Source organism: Quercus robur, chromosome 4, assembly GCF_932294415.1.
Source record: "Quercus robur chromosome 4, dhQueRobu3.1, whole genome shotgun sequence".
Lineage (NCBI taxonomy): Eukaryota > Viridiplantae > Streptophyta > Magnoliopsida > Fagales > Fagaceae > Quercus > Quercus robur.
The window spans coordinates 37,735,594-37,755,683 of record NC_065537.1 but is presented as its reverse complement, the minus strand read 5'-3'; the positions used below and the strand labels follow the sequence as shown (position 1 = coordinate 37,755,683).

General features: G+C 34.4%; 1 protein-coding gene across 2 annotated transcripts; it reads right to left on the bottom strand.

The window, feature by feature from the left end:
• Nucleotides 1-5,562: 5,562 nt before the first annotated feature.
• Nucleotides 5,563-19,289, bottom strand: LOC126721421 (golgin candidate 4-like). 2 transcript variants are annotated; one of them, XM_050424450.1, is made up of 15 exons: nucleotides 18,843-19,289; nucleotides 16,488-16,586; nucleotides 16,247-16,375; nucleotides 13,829-13,975; nucleotides 13,480-13,612; nucleotides 13,334-13,398; nucleotides 12,408-12,575; nucleotides 12,162-12,275; nucleotides 11,780-11,926; nucleotides 10,756-11,052; nucleotides 10,548-10,613; nucleotides 7,503-7,705; nucleotides 7,294-7,348; nucleotides 6,563-6,748; nucleotides 5,563-6,009 (listed from the first exon to the last, which is right to left on the bottom strand). In XM_050424450.1, the coding sequence occupies exons 1-15, from the start codon at nucleotides 19,062-19,064 to the stop codon at nucleotides 5,671-5,673; spliced, it is 2,370 nt and encodes a 789-aa protein (XP_050280407.1). In that variant the 5' UTR covers nucleotides 19,065-19,289; the 3' UTR covers nucleotides 5,563-5,670. The 2 variants fall into 2 exon arrangements, with proteins under 2 accessions (XP_050280407.1, XP_050280408.1); XM_050424451.1 differs by lacking the exon at nucleotides 18,843-19,289 and having other exon boundaries at nucleotides 16,247-16,404.
• Between the last annotated feature and the right edge of the window lie 801 nt (nucleotides 19,290-20,090).

Sequence of the window (20,090 nt, the reverse complement as noted above, 5' to 3'; positions counted from 1 at the left end):
ACCCCAACATCTCTCAGTCAAGATCAGCCAACTCAAAATTGGGTTTCTTTAGCTTGCCTTAGTAGGCTTTTCCTTCGGGTCTTCAAAAACTCTCCTTGCCTTTGGGTAGTCTAAGTGTTTCCCTCGAGTATCCCCTAAGACAAAATCCCCTTTCTCCTTCAGGTAGATTGGGAAGTTCCTTTAAAAAAAAAAAAAAAAAAAAGATCATTTTTTGCCTTCTGGTAGTCTAAGTGTTTCCTTCGGGTATTTTCTAGATAAAATCTTCACTCACCTTTGGGTAGACAAAGCGGTTCCTTCGGGTCTTCTTAAAAAAAAAATTATTTCACCTTTGGGTCTTTTTGAACATAGTCCTCCCTTTCTCCAAGTGTCTTGATGTCTTTGGTTTCTTGATACCTGAATCCCCACACCCTTTAGTTAAAAATTTCACCAAGTTGTGAAAGTGATTGAGAGACCATGGAAAACGCCACATAGGAGCAGCATTTTTTTTTTTTTTTTTTTTTCACACAATCTCTCCCCCTTGAAAGGACTTCTTTACAATAGCCTCGACAACATCTTGAGCTTTAGCAAGGGCCAAAGTCACAATTTCTTTGCAAGGCCATTAGAAGATCTTGTAACTCACTCGAAGCATTCCTTGGAAGCCTAACTTCCGCATTGACAATAGAAAAGGGCAAACCAAGCCTACATTCGGGGAGAATTATGAACTATCTCCAGTTTTATTGGATCCTGCCATGAGCAAAGCCTTCATCTAACCTGGACCACTTCCGTCTCAAGAACATCCAAATAGTATTGGGACCACCTTAGTCATGGTTATTCACTTGACAAATCTCAAATCCATGAGAAATCAGCTCCGGCTTCTTCAGCAATACAATGTCAAAACTTGCTCTTAACGAATGCCCACATGTGAACCATGGAGGAAGAGTAAAGGGATTAAATTTGGTCAAATGAGAGCTAAAATGCTTCTAATTTTATCGAGTTTGTCATAGCCTAGACATGTCACTAACTCCCTTCAATCAAGTTCCTTTTTAGGGACATGCTTTAATCAAGCCAACGAGTCGTCATCTAAGCATTTGTGATAGAACCATTCACCTGCTCAACATCTGGACAATAGTGCCCATCAAAATTTCAAGGAATTGTATTAACATCCCTTCTTGTTGTACTCATATTGCCTTTATTAGGTCTCTAATGTGGCACATTGCCTTAACAAGTCATTTTGATGATTGACATGAAAATGAAGTTTGTTACTTGTGCCTCACAAGAATCTTCACCATAGATCAGAAAAATCTTCATCCCAAGAAGTATGCAAGTGTGGAATCAATCACCTAAGGCTTATTTACAAGGGGAAGACCTCCATCCCCTAAGTAGGTCTTTGCAAAAGCTTTTGGATATTGGGAATGCCATCCATCCAAAACACTGGATTCAGATTTGGCCTTGTCACTACATCCCAAACACTATCTCAACAAAACCTTCTCTCATTTCGGTTGGCTTAGGTTTGTTGCAATCGTGTACACACTTTAAAAAAAAAGGGATTTTCCAAAATAAGAACAAAGCATAAAGGTTAAAATTAAAACATCAAATCATGAAAATCTGTGTTTTGAAACGCGTGCATCTTTCAAGAGCGGCAAGTCAATGCCAAAACCCCTTTTGTGGGAAAAGAGTTGTTTGAGTGAAGTGGTTGTCCCTTACTAGGGTAAGGGGCATGTGATCCTCAAATGCTAATTTCATGATATCACATCCCAACAACTCCACATTCATAAAACATTCCCCACTTTTGCAAAGTGTACATTCAATTCTTGACAATCAACCCCCCATAGGGAGGTCCTACCCAAGATTGGTGTGGACCCTGAATCAGTAAATGACAATATGTTCAAGTTTCATTGACCAACTGATTAGATTTGAAATGATAGAGGCATTTGTTTCAGCTATCCAAACAGTTATATCACTTGATAGCCCTTTTGAGCTAGAAAGAAAATGTTTTTCAAAAATCATCCCAATTTATAATTTGGCACATAAGCTCCTAAGGCTAAGGAGTAAGCGTTCAAGATGACAAAGAAAGGCATTCATTTCACTACCGTCTCGCTTGCAAAGAAATATCCCTTGTTAGCCCAATAGAGCCTGTTGAATTCTTTTCTTGATTTAACCTAGCCAAGGATTACCCCCCCCCCCCCCCCCCCACACTGGGGCAGGTTAGATGGTTACAAGGATCTCATTCTAAGTGATCTCTGATTTGAGCCCATCAAATGAGTCCATAATTTATAAATTAAAAAAATATATATGATAAAGGAGCCGAAATCAAATGACAAACGTCATGGGCCAATCAAGTCAAATGAAGCCCCAAGCAAAGAAAGGGCAAAATAAAATTCAGCTCGAAACAATCAAGAAACATGGGCTAAAGAAAATAAAATGAAAGCCCCAAAAATGAAATGGGCAAAATTCAAGAAATGGACTCAAATTGAGGATATAGCCAAGCATTAGAGGCACCCCAAAAAGATTCTCGATGAAGTGTAATCCTTGACTTTAGGAAACCCTTTAAAGAATTTCACAGCCCAAATATCCTCCCGTGAGCCTAGGAAACCCATATCCTTACATTACAATCCTGAGAAAGTCCTTCTTGATTGAGAGCGACTACTCAGTCAATGGAGCTAATGCCAAATAATCACCCACATGTGAAAGTTTTGAGTCTAATATCCTTCATTTCAAGCACCTAATTGACCCCAAGGCCACATTACAACCTAATGAAAGACCTCACTAATCACTGAGGATCGGTTGGTTGTGGCACATTGAACATTTGGTCAATCATTGATGATGAAATCATCCGCTTATGCCAAGGCGTCATGCCTCAAAAAGGATAGGGTCCTCTCCCAACCCACCCAATGAGTTCAAAAAGCCAAACACATCATTCATATTTTCCCTATATAGCTTAAAAAGGGACACCCATGCATTTGGTAAACACAAGCACTTTGCTCAAGAAATCCTTGCTCACGAGCATGTTCCTTATTTAGGGTAAATGATATCCATCGAGCACATACACTAATAAAACACATAGGAAACATGGCCTTAATGAGCCCCTCTTGTGGTACATGCATTTAAACAGATTTTCATGATCATAAATGAATTTCCAAAATTTTTGAACTGGGTTTTCAAAACCAATTTGTTAGGACATATATGAGACTTGTTAGAAACATATGTTAAGTAAATTGGCTAATCTTTTGATAAAACACACTTTACTTGTAATTAGGTAGATCTATGATGAGTTTAGTACTTCAAGGAACAAGAGTTCAAGTTTAGTATTGAAGCCATGCAAATTTGTCCAAGAAACAAGTGAAGAAGTGCTATTCATTAAAACTCGACAGATCATATCTATCGAGGTTTAATGCTGATGCTCGACAGCAACTCGACAGAAGCTGTATCTATCGAGAATTATGAAATTCAGATTTCCAGATCTGATTTCACGCATATCCATATGTATTTGTGTAGTTTTTTTTTTTTTTTTTTCTCACAATCCTAAACATATATAAGGATTATTTAAAGGTTGTCAAAGGTGATGCAACTTGATGCAAAGTCATTGTGCATGCAAATTGTGATCAAAGACAGAATTTGCCCTAGTTCATCATATTCTCTCTAGAAGATACTGCGTCTTTGCGCCAAGAGTTTTGTGACCAAGGAGTTTCTTGATCTTCATTGTTAGATAAACTGAAGAACTTTGCAACCGACATCTTCCTCAAGTTAGTGTATTAGTCACGTACTGGGATCCGTGTATCATTGGTTAGTCACGTATTCGGATTTGTGCATTAAAAGGAGAGATTTCCGCTATATTACAAGTCTAATTGGGTATTGGGATAAGGGTTCAACTGTAGGTTAGTGTTAGGTATTGGGATTCCTATTACATGTAACCGTTTGTTTTGATAATAGTGGATTCTCGAAAGTGGTAACCTTAAATTCGCCCAGTGGAGTTTTGCCTTGGTGGTTTTCCTCATTTGTAAACAAATCACTTATGTCAAATTTATTTTCTGCTGCATTAACTTAATTGGTGATTTATTTGTGCTACCACGCTTATTGCATGTAATTGAATCTATTAATTTCACTTGGCTAATTAATTTGATTAAGTTACCAAATGAGTCAATACATTCTTGGCCTATCAAAGTGGGCACATTCTGATTAGGTTTAATCTTTGCTGTATGATCTATTGACCCTTGTTTGTCATAGATAGAGGACAGTCACTTATTATACCTCATTTATTTGATGGTACTAATTATGCATATTGGAAAGTACGCATGAGACTTGCAGTCTTTAGATGAGAAGGTATGGCAAGCTGTGGAGATTGGCTAGACTAAGCCAAAGGAAGCGTTGGCTAATTGAGATGATGCCAAGATCAAAGCTGCAAATTTCAACAACAGAGTATTGAATGCTTTATTTAGTGTGGTCACCAATGAGGAGTTCAAGAAGATATCCTCTACTGAGATTGCTAAGGAAGTATGGACTATCATCCAGACAACCTATGAAGGAACTAAGGCTGTCAAGGATTCAAAACTCCAAAGGCTCACTACTAGCTTTGAGGAGATAAAAATGAAAGAGAATGAGTCATTTGATGAGTTCTATGCCAAGCTAAATGACATAGTCAACTCAGCCTTTAATCTTGGGGAAACCATTTTTGAATCCAAGGTTGTAAGAAAAGTGCTAAGGTCTCTGCCATTGAAGAAACAAAGGATATTGACTTCATTCCTTTGACGGAGCTGGTTGGCAACTTGCAAACCTATAAATTGGGTTTGACTAGAATCATGAAAAGAAGCAATAGGAAGAGCATGGTACTGAAGGCCAAAAGCAATGAGACCAATGAGTCTTCCAATGATGAAGATTCCAAGATGAAATCCTACACAATTTGAAAATCTTTTTAGTTTCCTTTTTGGATGCTTGTTTTTTAAATTACATACCCCCATTGTGACACTACATCAAGACCATTTAACTGCAAAATTCTCGAATATATAAAACTACCAATAATACATCTTTTTTTGAAACATTGATAATGAGATTAAAGTGTTACTAATTGGTGTAATGCTAACGATAATTACACTAAATATAAGTTGAACGGTTGAACCTCACACACACATGCACTGTTACTAATTGGTGTAACGTTTAAAAGAACTAATTCCTCACCCCCCCCCCCCCCCCCCCCCCCAAAAAAAAAAAAAAAAAAACCCAATCACAAGCTCGTGTGTAAACGTGACAAAATCCTGAAATAGTAGCACACTAGACTGCATAGCACCCACATTTTTTGTTCCAGTAAACAAAATTGAAATGAAACAATACAATGTCGCTTGAGACGCTAGAATTTTTTCAAGCCCTAAAATTTCGTCTGAGAAAGTTCAATTTGTTTATCCATGTTTGTTTATCAATGTGAAACTTTCAATTTGTTTAACCAAGTTTGTTGTCGCCTTCACCCCCACTTATAAATGAAGAGAACGTAGGGAAGGTGTTACCTGTTTTGGAAAGGAAGGGGAGCGGGTTGGTTCTCCCGAATTACACACACAGTTACATTTAAGATCCAAAAGGAACAGTCCACACAGCTAACGGAAGTAACTCTTTATTTGAATGTAAAAGAATTGATTGAAAAAGATTGCTACAACATGAACACATAGTAATCTATACCTTTGATTAATTACATCCATTTCATTTTCAATATTTTGGAAGCAGTCTTGAGATTTGTGGGGTGTTATCTGATGATGTGAGAGGTACTGTTGAAAACTCAGAATCAAAATGTTCAGAATGCCGAAAATCTCCACGAGAGGGATAAGGACTAGAGTTCTGGTTAGGTGAGAAATTTAATCTTGAGAAACTTGATGACGCAGTACCAGCAGAATTTGTTGTATGGTTGGCCATGAATGCATCAGCAACTCCAGCATTGGAACCTCTTCCATGTGAATCTTCCTTGGATCTTCCAGCAAAATCTGCCAAATCCCTTCTCTCTCTTTCATTTTCCGTGAGAAGAAAATCAACCCACAGATCTGCAAAAGACTGGTAGAGAAACTATATGCCTTAGGCTAACTATTGCCCTTGCTTAGCGGACAGAATTCACAAATGCATACTTGATATCAGACAAGAATGTTAATGCTTGCAGTAAATGTCAGAATGGCAGTATTTTATTATTATTATTGATAAGTTACATACACCCAATGGATCTTGAACTCACCTCACCCACCATCTCATTATTATAAGAGAAGAAAGTGCCCAGTCATGCTAACCATTGCCATCAAAATGGCAATATAAACAATAGAACAATTTGATTAGCCTCAATTTCAACATTGGGGGCATGTTTCAGGTCAGCGTATTTTGTTGATAAGTATTTTTCAGGCCATCATATCTGCACCAAATCTAGCCTAGAGTCCAGAGCATGCACTAATGACCAGATGCACACAAAAAAAAAAAACAAATGCACAAAAAAAAAACCAACAATAACAACAACAAACAAACCCACCCACCAACAATGGAAAGCATTAAAAGACCATGAGCAAGCAAAATACATTTTTGTAGATATGAATATCAGTCAATCTTTAGAAAAAATGATTACCTGGTTTTCAGATGCCATTGTTGCAGCTGATTCAGCTGAACCTCCTCCCAAGATACCACCAACTAGGCGGCCAGGTAGCCCTAGTACTCCACGAACAACACCTTTGCCTGCACCATGTTGAGCAACACCAATCCTTTGCTTGTCTTCATCAGAGAATCCCAGCATGCGAACCATAAGATCCAGAACCTGCCCAAATATATAATAAAAATTTATGAGGACAACTACTTCAACCAGTATGGAAGAGTAAGCAATTAGCTTCCCCAGCAATAATAGTCAACATGAGACTGCTGTAGGCCAGTGGAATTTATGCGGCCAAACTGTCTTAAGTGGCTGTAGGAAACAACTGTCAAAGTCAAGATCGTTTTCAGTGAAAGGTCCCCACCTCAATCTAGTATGTTAACAAATGTTTAACTTCTGAGTCTGGGATGTCAATCTAGTAAATGTATTTTCTCCTTTTAATAGTTCTTTATATTATCTTTTTCCGCTTTCCCCTTTACTTCCCTTCCTTCCACTATGTGCTCATTTCTTTTAGAATATTCAACTTGGAAATCCAGACCATCTAAAATGAGAACTTGATTATCATCCAAGGCCTTGGTGATATCCAGATAGAAGTCACCCAATTATATACCTCACTAACTTTGGCATGAGCAATTTTGCACATGTTGGGGATAGAGATTCATTCCCAGCGTGCATCCTGAAGGAACTATAATCTTAATATGAAATAAACATACCTCTTTGCTGTGATTTCTTTGGAAGTACGTCACCAGTAACTTGATCACAATGCGCCTGCCAACATTTACCAGTCATATTATTATGTGTATAAAGTCTCCACCTCACACAAGGCAATGTAGTAGTGAAGATAATGTGTTCATATACAATAATAAACTGATAACCAATGTTAAATGGCAATAATTTTAATTAAAAATTTAAACCTACTAACCTGTCAACAAGATAATCTGAATCCACTGACATCCGATTTAGCCTTGTCATACTCTGCTCAAGAGCACGCCGTACTTTTGCATTGTCTTCCTCAAGCTTATTTACTCTGCTTTTCCATTCTTCTAGCATCTTTTCAGATTGGGAAAGCTTGGCCAAAATTTCTTCCTTTTCCTCCTTTGATACTTCTGCCCGTTGATCTGCATCCTGAAGATGACAAAGGAAAAATCATTGTTTAAAAGAATAGACCATTAAGAAAACTATAAAAATAAGTGGTTCAAGATTTAGAGATCCAACCAAAGGTTCAAGTAAAATCAAACATTACCACCATAAATAATTTAATTAACAAACATTTCAGGCTAAAATCCTATTACATCCTCTAAGTTTGATCACTTCTAAATTGATCCTTGGCTATGAAAACTAGCAATTTACACCATCAAATATATCAAGAATTTCAATGTGCCCCTTCCACCAACATCCGTTAAAATCTTGGACAAAGTTTAACTACAAAATTGGTTGTAGCCTAAGGCTACAACTTTACTTAATAAAATAAACATTATTTCATATTTTGAAAATCTAATTGTTGAATTGCATGTTCTTTACATTCTTAATACACATGTTTTAAATTTTGTATCAATCGGATATTATTTACTATATGATCTATAAACTTAAATTTTATGCATAATTTTAAACTACAAAAACTTGCAATTTAAACAATTTATTGATGACATAACTATTGATCTTTAATTTTTTATAAATTTTGCTAGCATGGTGAATTTGTCAAAATTTATCTCCAATAAAAAAATATTGAGTAAGGTTGTAGCCTAAGATTACAACCAATTTAGTAACTAAACTTTGGCTTACAATTAACCACCCACAAATGACATCATTTTAAATAGAAAATAGAAAAATGACATCATTTTCGAGTGGGTTAACAACAAAAATGTGATAGATCATAACAAAAGGAGCACATTAATAGCACAATAATAGTCAAGGGTATAAATTGCAAGTTTTGAAAATCAAAGGACCAATTTGAAAGCAACCCCAAACTTAAAAAGTGTGAATAGTGCATTTTTGCCTTAATTAAAATGAAAGTAGAGGGACCGATTTCAAATGACCCCAAACTTAGACATTGTAAAGTACATTTTAGCCTTAATTTATTTATTTATTGATTACAAGGATTGTCAATAATGTTATTAAAATTGTATTTCACAGAAATATATGTATATATAAAGTTTTTATATCATTAGTGAAATGGCACCAAAAATATTTCTTAAATTATATAACACTAATAAAATGACCTTGGCCAATAGTCACTCATCACCACCAACGCCGCCACCCCCCCCCCCCCCCCCCCTAAACCTTTATGTTCTCAGCAGCCTCTGTCTCTCTCTCTTTCTCCCTCATATATTCCCCTTTTCCCTTTATTTCTCACTTGAACAACTAAAGCTGTGAAGATAAAGGTCCACCCAGGTTAAAGAGCAAACAGGCTATGAAGAACAAAGCAGTGTTAATGTGTATGAGACAGGTTAGGATCTTTTCTGAATGAGCCAGATCTTGGGGAATTCCAATTTAATTGAGAAGGGGGATGGGGTCTTTGCGGGGATGATTTGCATCTAAATGTTGCTGTTATCTGACCTTTTGCAGGTGATGAAAAAGTGAACAACAAACCACGTTTTTGACCAAATTTTAAAAGGGACAAAAGTTTTCCTCCAAATTGGTTTAGAGGAATCTCCTCCAACCCATTACATGGTGGTTCATAGGACCATCCATGTGTATTAAATTACATAATTCATTCTTCATCTAAAAAAGTTACATTGGCTATTAAATAGGTTGTGTGGCATGTATTAAATTACATGATTAATTAAATTATTTAAACAAGTCACATTGACTATTAAGTAGGTCACGTGACTAAAAGTAAGTGAATAGTCTTCTAAATTGACATGTAGTAAATAGGAGGAACTTTCCTTCATAATGGTTTGGAGGAAAACTTTGTCCTTTTAAAAATTCTACCGTGTTGGATTCTGAATTCCCATTTTTATTAATACGCACACCAAAATTTCATGTTAATCAGATGTTATTTATTATTCGATCCATAATCTAATGTTTTGAGAAGAATTTTAAGTTACGAAAAACTTTTATCATTTTCTAAATAAAATAGTTATTGATCTCTAAACATGTTTATATTTTGCAGGCCAAAGTATAAGTAGACAATATAATTAATGAAGGACTGGTCAAAATACATATCCAATAAAAAACAATTGAGTGATGTACCAATACTAAAAGTTACACCAAGTGTAACTTGAAACCAACCAATATGTATAATATAATCGATATATATATAGTAATTAATTTATTAGAAGAGTGTAATACGAGTGCAACCCATATACACTGGAAGTTTGCAAAAGATACACCAACAACAACTAATTAAAATTTAAAAAAAAAAAAAAAAAAAAAAAAAAAAAAAAAAAAAAAAAAGGAAATTAGCGAGTTGCATGAGCTCATTGTGGCGTCCATAGTAGAAAGTGCACACCAGCGAGCTTATAAATTAAATATAACAATGACTTTATGAAACAAAATCATAAGACTGGAAAGAAGGAATCCTTACTTCATTTTCTAAATAAAATAGTTATTGATCTCTAAACATGTTTATATTTCAAAGGCACTGAAAGTATAAGGAGACAATATAATTTATGAAAGACTTGTCAAAATACACATCCAATGAAAAAATATTGAGCAATGTACCATTACTAAAAGTTACTTGAACCCAACCAACACATATAATATAATAGATATATATATATATATATATATATATAAAGTAATTAATTTATTGGAAGAGCGTTATACAAGTGCGACCCATATACACTGGAAGTATACAAAAGGTAAACCACCAAAAATCAGTTAAAACTTTAAAATAAATAACCAGTTGCATGAGCCCATTTATTGTGGCATCCATAGTAGAAAGTGCACACCAGCTAGCTTATAAAATAAATATAACAATGACTCATGAAACAAAATCATAATATAGGAAAGAAAGAAATCTTACTTTCAACAGCTTGGAAAGTTTAGCTGCTTCGTCTCTTGCCCGTGCCAAATCTCCTTCTAAATGTTCCTATACATACAATAATCAAAGCGAAATAAAAACCATGACCTAGAGACAGCATGGCTATTACCAACATGTCTGTGAGTTTCTAATGGTTACAACCCCCAAAATCACACACACAAAACAGAAAACAAAGTATTCATTTGTTTACCTTAGCTTCAATTTCTGCATAGTACTGGCCAAGAGCAGTTTGAAGATTAAGAAGCTCAACATTTTTGGCATCGATAATGGCTATACAGTTCGCAAGTTTTTTATTCAGGTCATCAATAATATCCTTTGACTTCAGAATTTCATTGTTGTTGGACATCTTAATTTCCTCCTGACTCGCAATGGCATGCTTCAAAGCCTTTTCCAAACGTAATATTTGAGCCCTTTGATGTTCATTATTTTCTCGGAGTTGTTCAATGATTTTGCTGTCCTCGTCCATCTTTTCAGATTCTTCAAATTCCTATATTATTTAAGCAAGAAAACTACATTTAGCTTTGGCTTCGGAAAGTTTTAAAACTAGATATATTGAGAAACAGCCACAGAGTCTACTAAAGCAATGAAAAGTAAATTGACACAGCCAGAGTAAAAGTTAAACATCCAGACAACAGAAACATTGACAGTCTATAAATGTAAATTAGAAACATTTCCATGCACACAGATAGAGGGAAATATAACACCAATGCAGTAAATACAAGCTCAAAATAAGAAGCTTGGTCATTAAAAAATCAAATATCGAAGTCCTAGTTAAAGAAAGTATACTGAAAGGGCCAACCACTGTATCAACTGCTTATTTCTTCTAATTATCACAAGTGATGCAGCAACATATCATTGGTATTTATGAATGGTCCTTACATATGCCTCTGATCATTCAGGCCACCCAATAATATGTCATCTTAAAATAGAGATGAAATGCATGTAAGAAAGACTGAAAGAGATTGTTCCACTGCATATTATCCTCATTTTTTTCATTTTGATACCAGTGATAAGTGCTAACAGTTGAAGCTTTGTAAAGCATAATCAGTAATTAACCCAAAAAATAAATAAATAAATAATATAAAGATTCACCAAAAAAATCACTACAAAGAAAAATTAGGAAATTTCACATTGCTTATAACTAACATGTTAGTGCAGTTGAAAAAATTGGGTGGATTTTGCTAGATATAATTAAAGACTTAAAGGCATGTGACCTTTTCTAACAAATGCTGCTTAAGGCGGCCCAATTCTTGTAATGCTTTGTCCCTTTCACGGCGTGTTTCCTTTAAATCTTTATCCAGTTTTTGCAAACTTAGCTCCATTTCTTCCTTTCCAGGGAAACTTCTAGATGAATCTTCCATCTGTGAAGAACAACAATTAATAATAACTCATTTACAAGGCAAGGAGACAATACAAGTGCATATCAAAAATTCACAATGATGTAAAATATTTCACTTAACATCATTACAAATGGGGGCCCAGCAAACATGACCTGCCAGAAAAGGTCACAAATACTCGCTAGAGAGGGGACAGAGTAAGAACCATCTTAAGCACTAACAGAAAAGTAAGGCATTGTGTTCCCAACAATTTATATACCTCATTCACAATGGTTGGATGCTTAGTCAAAGACTCTGAAGGACCTGACAATACTTTCTCAGTTAAAGAGTTCCTGCTCATTTTCAAAGAAACCTCCAGTTCATCTTTCTCCATCTATACAATGATATATAATTTGAGTGGATTCAGGGGCTCATCATTTAATAAAAAGCAATATAAAATATTTTGAGTAATACGATACGATTCTTCACAAGTGAAACACAAGCTAATGATACACAAACTACCAACCTTAAGACTACTGTTTTCCTTTTCCAGGCTTGCAATTACTCTTTTCAAACTCTCCAAAACGTCATCAGTACCTTCATCCTCCCGTCTATTCAGCTCCATTTGCAGTCTTTGTATTTCTGAAATTTTCTCACCCAGTTCATTACGCAATACACTCATTTCCATGGAGGTCTGCCAACAAAGAAGATTACATGCCATACCAAAAGCACAGCTTAGATGCCAAAAACAAGAGAAAATAAAATTAAGGAAATAAGAAATACTCAAATACGCCTGATTGCTCATGACATGCAAGAGGAAAACATCCCAACACTGTCAGACACTAAGACTACATTTAAAAAATGTATATATATCTAAAACCCTATTTCTATGTGTAAGTGATGCAAGAGTATGCTGACAGCAGGGGTCATTCACAAAAAATTATATCAGCATATATATGTCATACAGACCCTAAAATTACCTGTTAAAGAAACAGCCTAAATTTCTAAGTGTAAGCCCAACCAAAAAAAAGGTCCGAAATTTTGTCAAAGAAAACTGAATATAGAAATTCAATTTAACAATTTGTGCATATAAGATTGTTACATCTCTAGTTTTATAGATGTCTTTTCCAGATATATTAATCAATCGGTAGTCAACTAGGAAATTATATTTAATCTAATGCTACTAAAAATTAGTATATTCTGACCACCCTCCCCTCTCCTCTTCCTCCATCTCTCTGTGTCCCCAACATACCCCTAGTAACTTTAAACAAAGTAGGGTACATATTTTTCCCTTTTTAAACAAGAATTAGACAATTCCAGTACCTAATACTTAAAAACAAACTGAACATATGAAAGCAGGGGTAAATGATGAGTGCACTATAACCTTACAAATGAAAACCAAACAAAGTCAAAAGCCTATCAAGCAAATCATAACCTGATTTCAAAACTCACTTTGTCTCTGTCTAATTTTAGTGATTTGAGTTCCTCCTGGAAAGATTCATTTAATTTGTGTTCCTCTGAGAATGGAAAAAGAAAAAATCAGACATATTAAAACAACTTGTGAATAATTTCTGAATCTTCAGAAAGCACAAATGTACCATGTAATTTTGACTGCATATATGCCAACTTATCATGTTCTTTTTCAAGTTCCATCCTCAATTGTTTTATCTCAGTATTGACTTGCACTCCTGCAGTGGACCTATTGCTCTCTTCTACTGTATCTGCAAGCAACTAGAATGCATTCATATATCTGCCGTCAAGTTCATTCATTATTAAAAATAATAAAGGGTAAAAAGTATTAAAAAGAGAAAAGAGTAGAAATGAATAGACAATTGTAGTATCAAGATCCAACCAAAACTATGGAACAGAGAACGCATATAAACTAACTATAAAGTTGCTCAAACTTCCTCAGAAAACTCAAGTTTTCAGAATAAAAGGTGCAATTACCTTCTGACCATTGTGTGTCTGGTTTCCAGCATGAGTGATTCCATTGCTTATTCCATCCTGACCATTGTGTGTTTGGTTTCCAGAATATCGGTTTTTCACTTGAGTTGTGAATTTATGTTGTCGCTTTGGTGATTGATCAGGACTTCCCTGCACAAATTCAAAATAACCCAGCCTGTCAAATCATTTTTTTAACTAATAAACAAAAAATGTGATTTTTCTAACAAGGTGGAAGCACTCTTTATTTTTTTAGTAATATAAGAATTCATTGATTAAATGGGCGAGACCCCAATACAAAGGAAGTATAAACAGGACACTCTAAAAGATTAAAAAAGTCAATGCACATGTTTAATAAATAACATGATAAATTTGAAATAATTATTTAAGGACAATATAACAATCAAGTGATCAACTAATCATATAAAATTGAAATATAACATTTTATATAATTGTCATGTTTTACAAAATATACACAAATATGACATTCAATAATTATGAAATGAAGTAAATGGTTGAATCACTATATATATACAGAGAGAGAGAGAGAGAGAGAGAAATGGGTTCAAGTTACACCTCTTCTACACAATATATTTCTAAGAGATCTAACAGTTGAAAAACATTTCTGCCCATATCATTATTAAATATTTATTACCGTCTTCCACCTCAGCTTACCAATTAATAACATGTTTTTTTATCTCTTATTTATTAAATTTAACCGTCTAACGTTTAGAGAGAGGGGAAAAAAAACCCGTGTATGACAGAATTTTGATCAAAGAAGTTTTGCACTAGTATTTTGAATGGACTACGATCCACAGAACATGATTTAGTAGTGTTGGAAGGTTTATTGTGGGAAAATTAGTATTTTTCACTCCTGGAAATATTGTGGGAATATTACTGTTGAAGTGCAAACCCCCATCCAATTTTACAACTTCAATAATAAGAGAGCTAAAGTCTTAAAACAAATGAAAATAAAACAAAAAACAAAACCAAAAAAAAAAAAAAAAACACTAAAAAGAAACTTGCACTCAATCTAATTACTGCACGCTCCTTATGATCTCTTCTTCCATATCAAATACGATAACATGCCTCTTGACATGTAGCAGTTACTGTGGAATGCCCCAGCTTTGTTAACTAATGACTTGTTGGTCTACTTATTCACATATAAGACTGTACTAAACATCAAATATGAAGTGCATATATGTGTGCATTATAGGCAAAGTTTGGGAGACCAACAACAATGGTGAATCCTTCTCATCGCTTAAACTTTGGGGGTTGTAAAAAATAAAAGAGAGAGAGAGAGAAGAAAGAACTTATCAAAAAAAAGAGAAGAAAGAGGAAGTAGTAAAAATTAATTAAAAACTAATTAGGTTGGCTGGCTAGTAATAAATGTTTAATGATGACATTGATAGTAGTGTTTTTCTAACAATTAGATCTCATAGAAATCTACAGTTTAAAAAAATATGCAACTTTTGTGGAGTTACACTAGGTGTAACTTGAACCCATTTATATATACATACACACACACACACTCTTGTACAAAACTTTAAAAAAGTGTAACAAAAAAGAAAGTGTTCACTTAGTGAGCAGCCAAGTTGTAAGGTTGTTCTTTGTAATCCTCATTAAAGATACTCAATATAGTGAAATAAATCTTTCTTTCTCTGTAGACATAGATAGGCATATTGTCAAACCATGTAAATTCTTATCTTTCTTCATTGTTCTCCTTATTCAAACCATTGAGTGATTACACAAAACCACTTACTGATTACACAACACCACTTGTAGTCTCCTAGAGAGGTGTGCTGGTAATGAGCAATTACCAATTAAGTCCTATTGGAAAGAGACCAATCTAACCAATAGCTAATTATTTATAACAAAAATAATAATAATAATAATAAGCCCAAAAAAAAAAAAAAAGCTGATTTCAATTTACAAGCCCTCTCCTTACTTTCATAGCAGCAATGGTCATCTTATGAAGGACATTAACAATGGCTATTATAGGCAAAATTGTAGGCACGCATTCATTAAATAATGTCAAGGACTCCACTATATGTGTACATCTTAGCTAGAAACGTTAATGAATAAAGGCTCCTCTTAAGTGACTCACTTCATAAGATATCTGCTTTAAACGCTAATTTAAGGGCATGTCTAGCCCAAAAAAAAACACAAAAAAAAAAAAAAAAAAAAAAATTACGTGGTAAGGGTAAGGGAAGGTTATGGAGCAAAGCCATACAAACTTTCGCCTAAACATAAGGTTTGGTGAACTACAAAGCTGACCGGCTTCTCTTTAAGTCATAGTGTGTCAAACACCTTTAACATACAAACAAAGATTACCAAAATAGTGTAAAATAGCACAACATTGTCTTAAAAGCATATTAAACGCACAAATGCACAATAGACTTCATTTTACTATAAATCAAGTACCTCATGCACATTAACACCATTTAATAATGCTTTGGCACTTTCACTTCTAGACGCATTCATAGCTGCATTTGTTGCATCCAAATTTTGTTTTAGAGAGCCATTTTCTTTACTCAATCTAGAAATCTGATCCTGTCAAATGGGGGAGGTGGAGGGAAAAACTTTAAAATGTCAAAGGGATTTAAAACAGTAGTTTAAAACATATTTGGGATAAATATTGAGATTCTTGAAATCATTAGAGTACCTCTCGTTCTTTCAACAAAGCTGCATAATTAACTGATAAAGCTTTAATTTCTGCTTCAGATTCCTGTAATCTCTTGATTTCAGCTTTGTACCCTTCAATCTACAATAAAGAAAAAAAATATAATGGAACAACATATCAGTTAAACCAAGTACTCTGGCTAATAAACAACTCTGCCAGTGTCTGTGATTAGTGTCATATGTTTTGTTCACAGCCAATACAAAGCCCCAATAAAAGAGAAGAGTTGTGATAGGTTGTCGGTTAGAGTAAAATTTAGCCACTTTTTAAATGGATTGACTACAGGATACAATTTTTGATTGGTCTCAGTGTTGGGGTTTTACTGATTGTTCATGTTTTGTTCACAGCTAATACGAAGCCCCAAAAAAGGAGAAGAGTTGTGATAGGTTGTCGGTTAGAGTAAAATTTAGCCACTTTTTAAATGGATTGACTACAGGATACAATTTTTGATCGGTCTCGGTGTTGGGGTTTTACTGATTGTTCCTCTCTCTTTCAGTATATGTTTTTACTTAAATTAGCTTCCTGATTTCCTTCTTTTTTCTTTGTTTGTTTTTTCCTTTTCCTGCTGTTCATCATCATGAGCAACGTGTTTTTTTTTTCCTTACTATTCTTATCAATAATATTTCTCTGATTATCTACAAAAACAAATACAATTTAGGATGTCCCCTACTGGCAAACACACTACATCAGACCCCAGATTCAATGAAAAGTGGGCCAGGTTCGCTAGGTCATTCCCTGTAAGTGACAAGCTACATCATTGCTCAGGAAATTATAAAAGTAACAGCAAGGTACAGACAGTCTTATTTAAGTCTTAAAGAAGACATTTTTGAGATTAGGGGGATAAGGGATAGAATTTGTTAATAAAACTTTTTTAGGAGAAGAAAAAAATAATATAATCAGTGCATACAGTCCTCCAATTGGTTTGGAAGAATCCATTAAGAAAACTTTTGTAAGGAAGTGGCTAGTTGTATTAAAAGAGTGACTAAAGAAGCACTCGGATAATCTAAAGAATGTGGACAACCAACTAAGGAGACTTGGTGTTGGAATGAGGAGGTACAAACAACAGTAAGATCAAAGAGAGAGAACTATAAAAGCCAACTTAAATGTAGAGACGATGCATGCCACTCATTCAAATTATAAAGTGGCAAAGACGGAAGGAAAATTAAATGTCCAATGTGCTAGGTTTATGATTTATGATGAATTATTCAGAAAGTTGGGGACGAAGGATGGACAAAATCATTTTTGTAAACTTGATAAGACAAAGGAAATGAAAACAAGAGACTTGAATTATACCTAGTGGATTAAAGATGAAGATCAAAGAGTATAAGTAAAAGAAGAAGAGATTTAAGAAAGATGACTTTTTAAGGGAAGCCATACAAGAGATCGGAGTGAACTAAGTAACCCAAGTAGGGATAGATACCGTAAATTTTTTAGAAGAATTAGGATGACCAAATTAAAGGACGCATTGAGGAGAATGCAAACCAGAAAAGCCGTGGGGCCTATGAAATTCCTACTGAAATTTAGAAGTGCTTGGTTTGACAAACATTTTCAATAAATACCTAATGAGTGAAGGAGAAACACTCTAAAAACTATATACAAGAACCAGATACTGAAAACTGTCCAAATTCCGTGGAATTTAGCTTATGAGTGACACTATAAAAACTTTGAGAAAGAGCAATTGAACATGGGTTAAGACATGAAGCAACAACATTAAAGAATCAATTTGGTTTTATGCCAACATAATTTGCCATGAAAGTTATTTCTTATGGAAAAATAAAGAGAAAGCTATTTGGTGGGTACATAGAGAAAGTACGATTTTTTTATTGAGCTAGAGAAAACATATGATAGGGTACCTAGAGAAAAAGAGAAGCTATATTTTACAATTAGAGAAAAAAATATTAAGTTGATTAAGGATATGTATATCAGAACAGTAACTAGTGTGAAAACAAGTAGAGGCATGAGTTCCTATTATTATAGGTTTGCATCAAGGAAATATTGATTTGGTAAGATAAGGCAAGGTAAACATGATTCATACAACATCAATACATGAGAAAGAACGATTTAATAATGAAGATTTATTATTGACGCAGCTGCAGTACATTCGTTGGTTGATCCAATATCGGGATTACTCAGACTCAGTGCACATTTGCGGAGCCAAAGTTAGTACATAAGATCCAAACTTGAGAGACCCCAAAATTGGAAGTTAACTCACAAAACCTCATCTATGGAGACTTCAATCAAAAATTAGAGGTTTGCTTAGATACAAAGCAAAGAATTGAAAATGAATTGGATGAAATTCGAATCTAATTTACATAGAAAGCGAAATTCAATGTGAAATACCTCGGGATTAAACGCTGAATCGATCCCATTCGAGAGGGACTGGGAATGGGAATGGGAATGGGAATGCGCGAAAGTGTGTGAATTGGAATACGAATCGTGGAGTCCTCCATTGCGTGAGCCATAGATCCCGAGCTCCTCCTCGTCCTCCTCATCGCCATCGTCGTGAACTTCGAGCGCGATCTTGCTCACTTTTTCTTTGAAATTTGCATACGAAGTCCACATCTCCTATTTCACAAACTCTGCTTATTTTCTTAGATTAAGAAATCGGAGAAGAAGAAATCAAATCTCAATCGGCTATGGCTATGGGAGCGAGCGAGAATTTGATTTTGCGGGAGTGGGAAACTTTTGGTAGATCTGATCTCATCTCATCTCATCTTTTGAAGAGAATGGGAATTGGTTTCCAGTTCCACGAATAAAAATAAAATAAAATAAAATAAATAGGTAAATATTTGAGGAAAGGACACGTTACGTTTCGTGACTAATCAAATTTAAGAGAGAAATATATGCTTCTCAAAAAATAAAAATTTATGAGATAAATCATAAATCTATGTTTGGCCCGTTAATGTAACAGAAATTTTAATGATTTGGATTTACTATAAAAATACAAATGTACTCCCATAAATAAATATATATATATATATATTAACTCTCAAAAAAAAAAAAAATTCTCTATATATATATATAACAAAAACAACATCAAATTTGGAAATGGGGTACGCTATGAGGTAAATGGTGATGAATTTATATCTCACGCTTATCTTAAATGCCTACAGAAATGGAAGGCTAATTCGAGACGATTTTGTTCAAGAGGTATAAAATTGGTTATTGATTTTATTTTTTCCTTCCGAGATGATGGTAAGGTCTATTTTATGCTTTTATACACACTTGAGTGTGTGTATATATATCTTAGCCTACCAACTTCAATGTTATTTTCATTCTTATTTTTTGGTATAAGGTCTCATCACACTTCTAGCTTTCTAGCTATATATAGGGATCGAGCCACTATTGAACTAGGGGGCCATGGCCCCATAATTTTTTTAATATATTATTATATGTGTGCACTAATTTTAACAATTTTATTTAATAAAATTATATTTTACTCTCCTTAAACAATAAAATTGATTCTTTTAAGAGTAACGCTATACTTACAAACCTTTTTTAAAAACTATTTTGGTAGCAAATTTTTATTAGTTTGCATATAGACCCATTACTTACATCATTTTTTTTTTTTTATTAATAGCCACTTAT

What these genes read in the sequence shown, in the direction of transcription:
- LOC126721421 (XM_050424450.1), bottom strand. Translation starts at nt 19,064, where the DNA reads ATGTGGACTTCGTATGCAAATTTCAAAGAAAAAGTGAGCAAGATCGCG. An exon ending in ATCCAACCATTGTGAATGAG is followed by an intron (nt 11,927 to 12,161) that starts GTATATAAATTG and finishes TGTTCTTCACAG; the next exon opens with ATGGAAGATTCATCTAGAAG. An exon ending in AAAGAAATCACAGCAAAGAG is followed by an intron (nt 6,749 to 7,293) that starts GTATGTTTATTT and finishes ATATTTGGGCAG; the next exon opens with GTTCTGGATCTTATGGTTCG.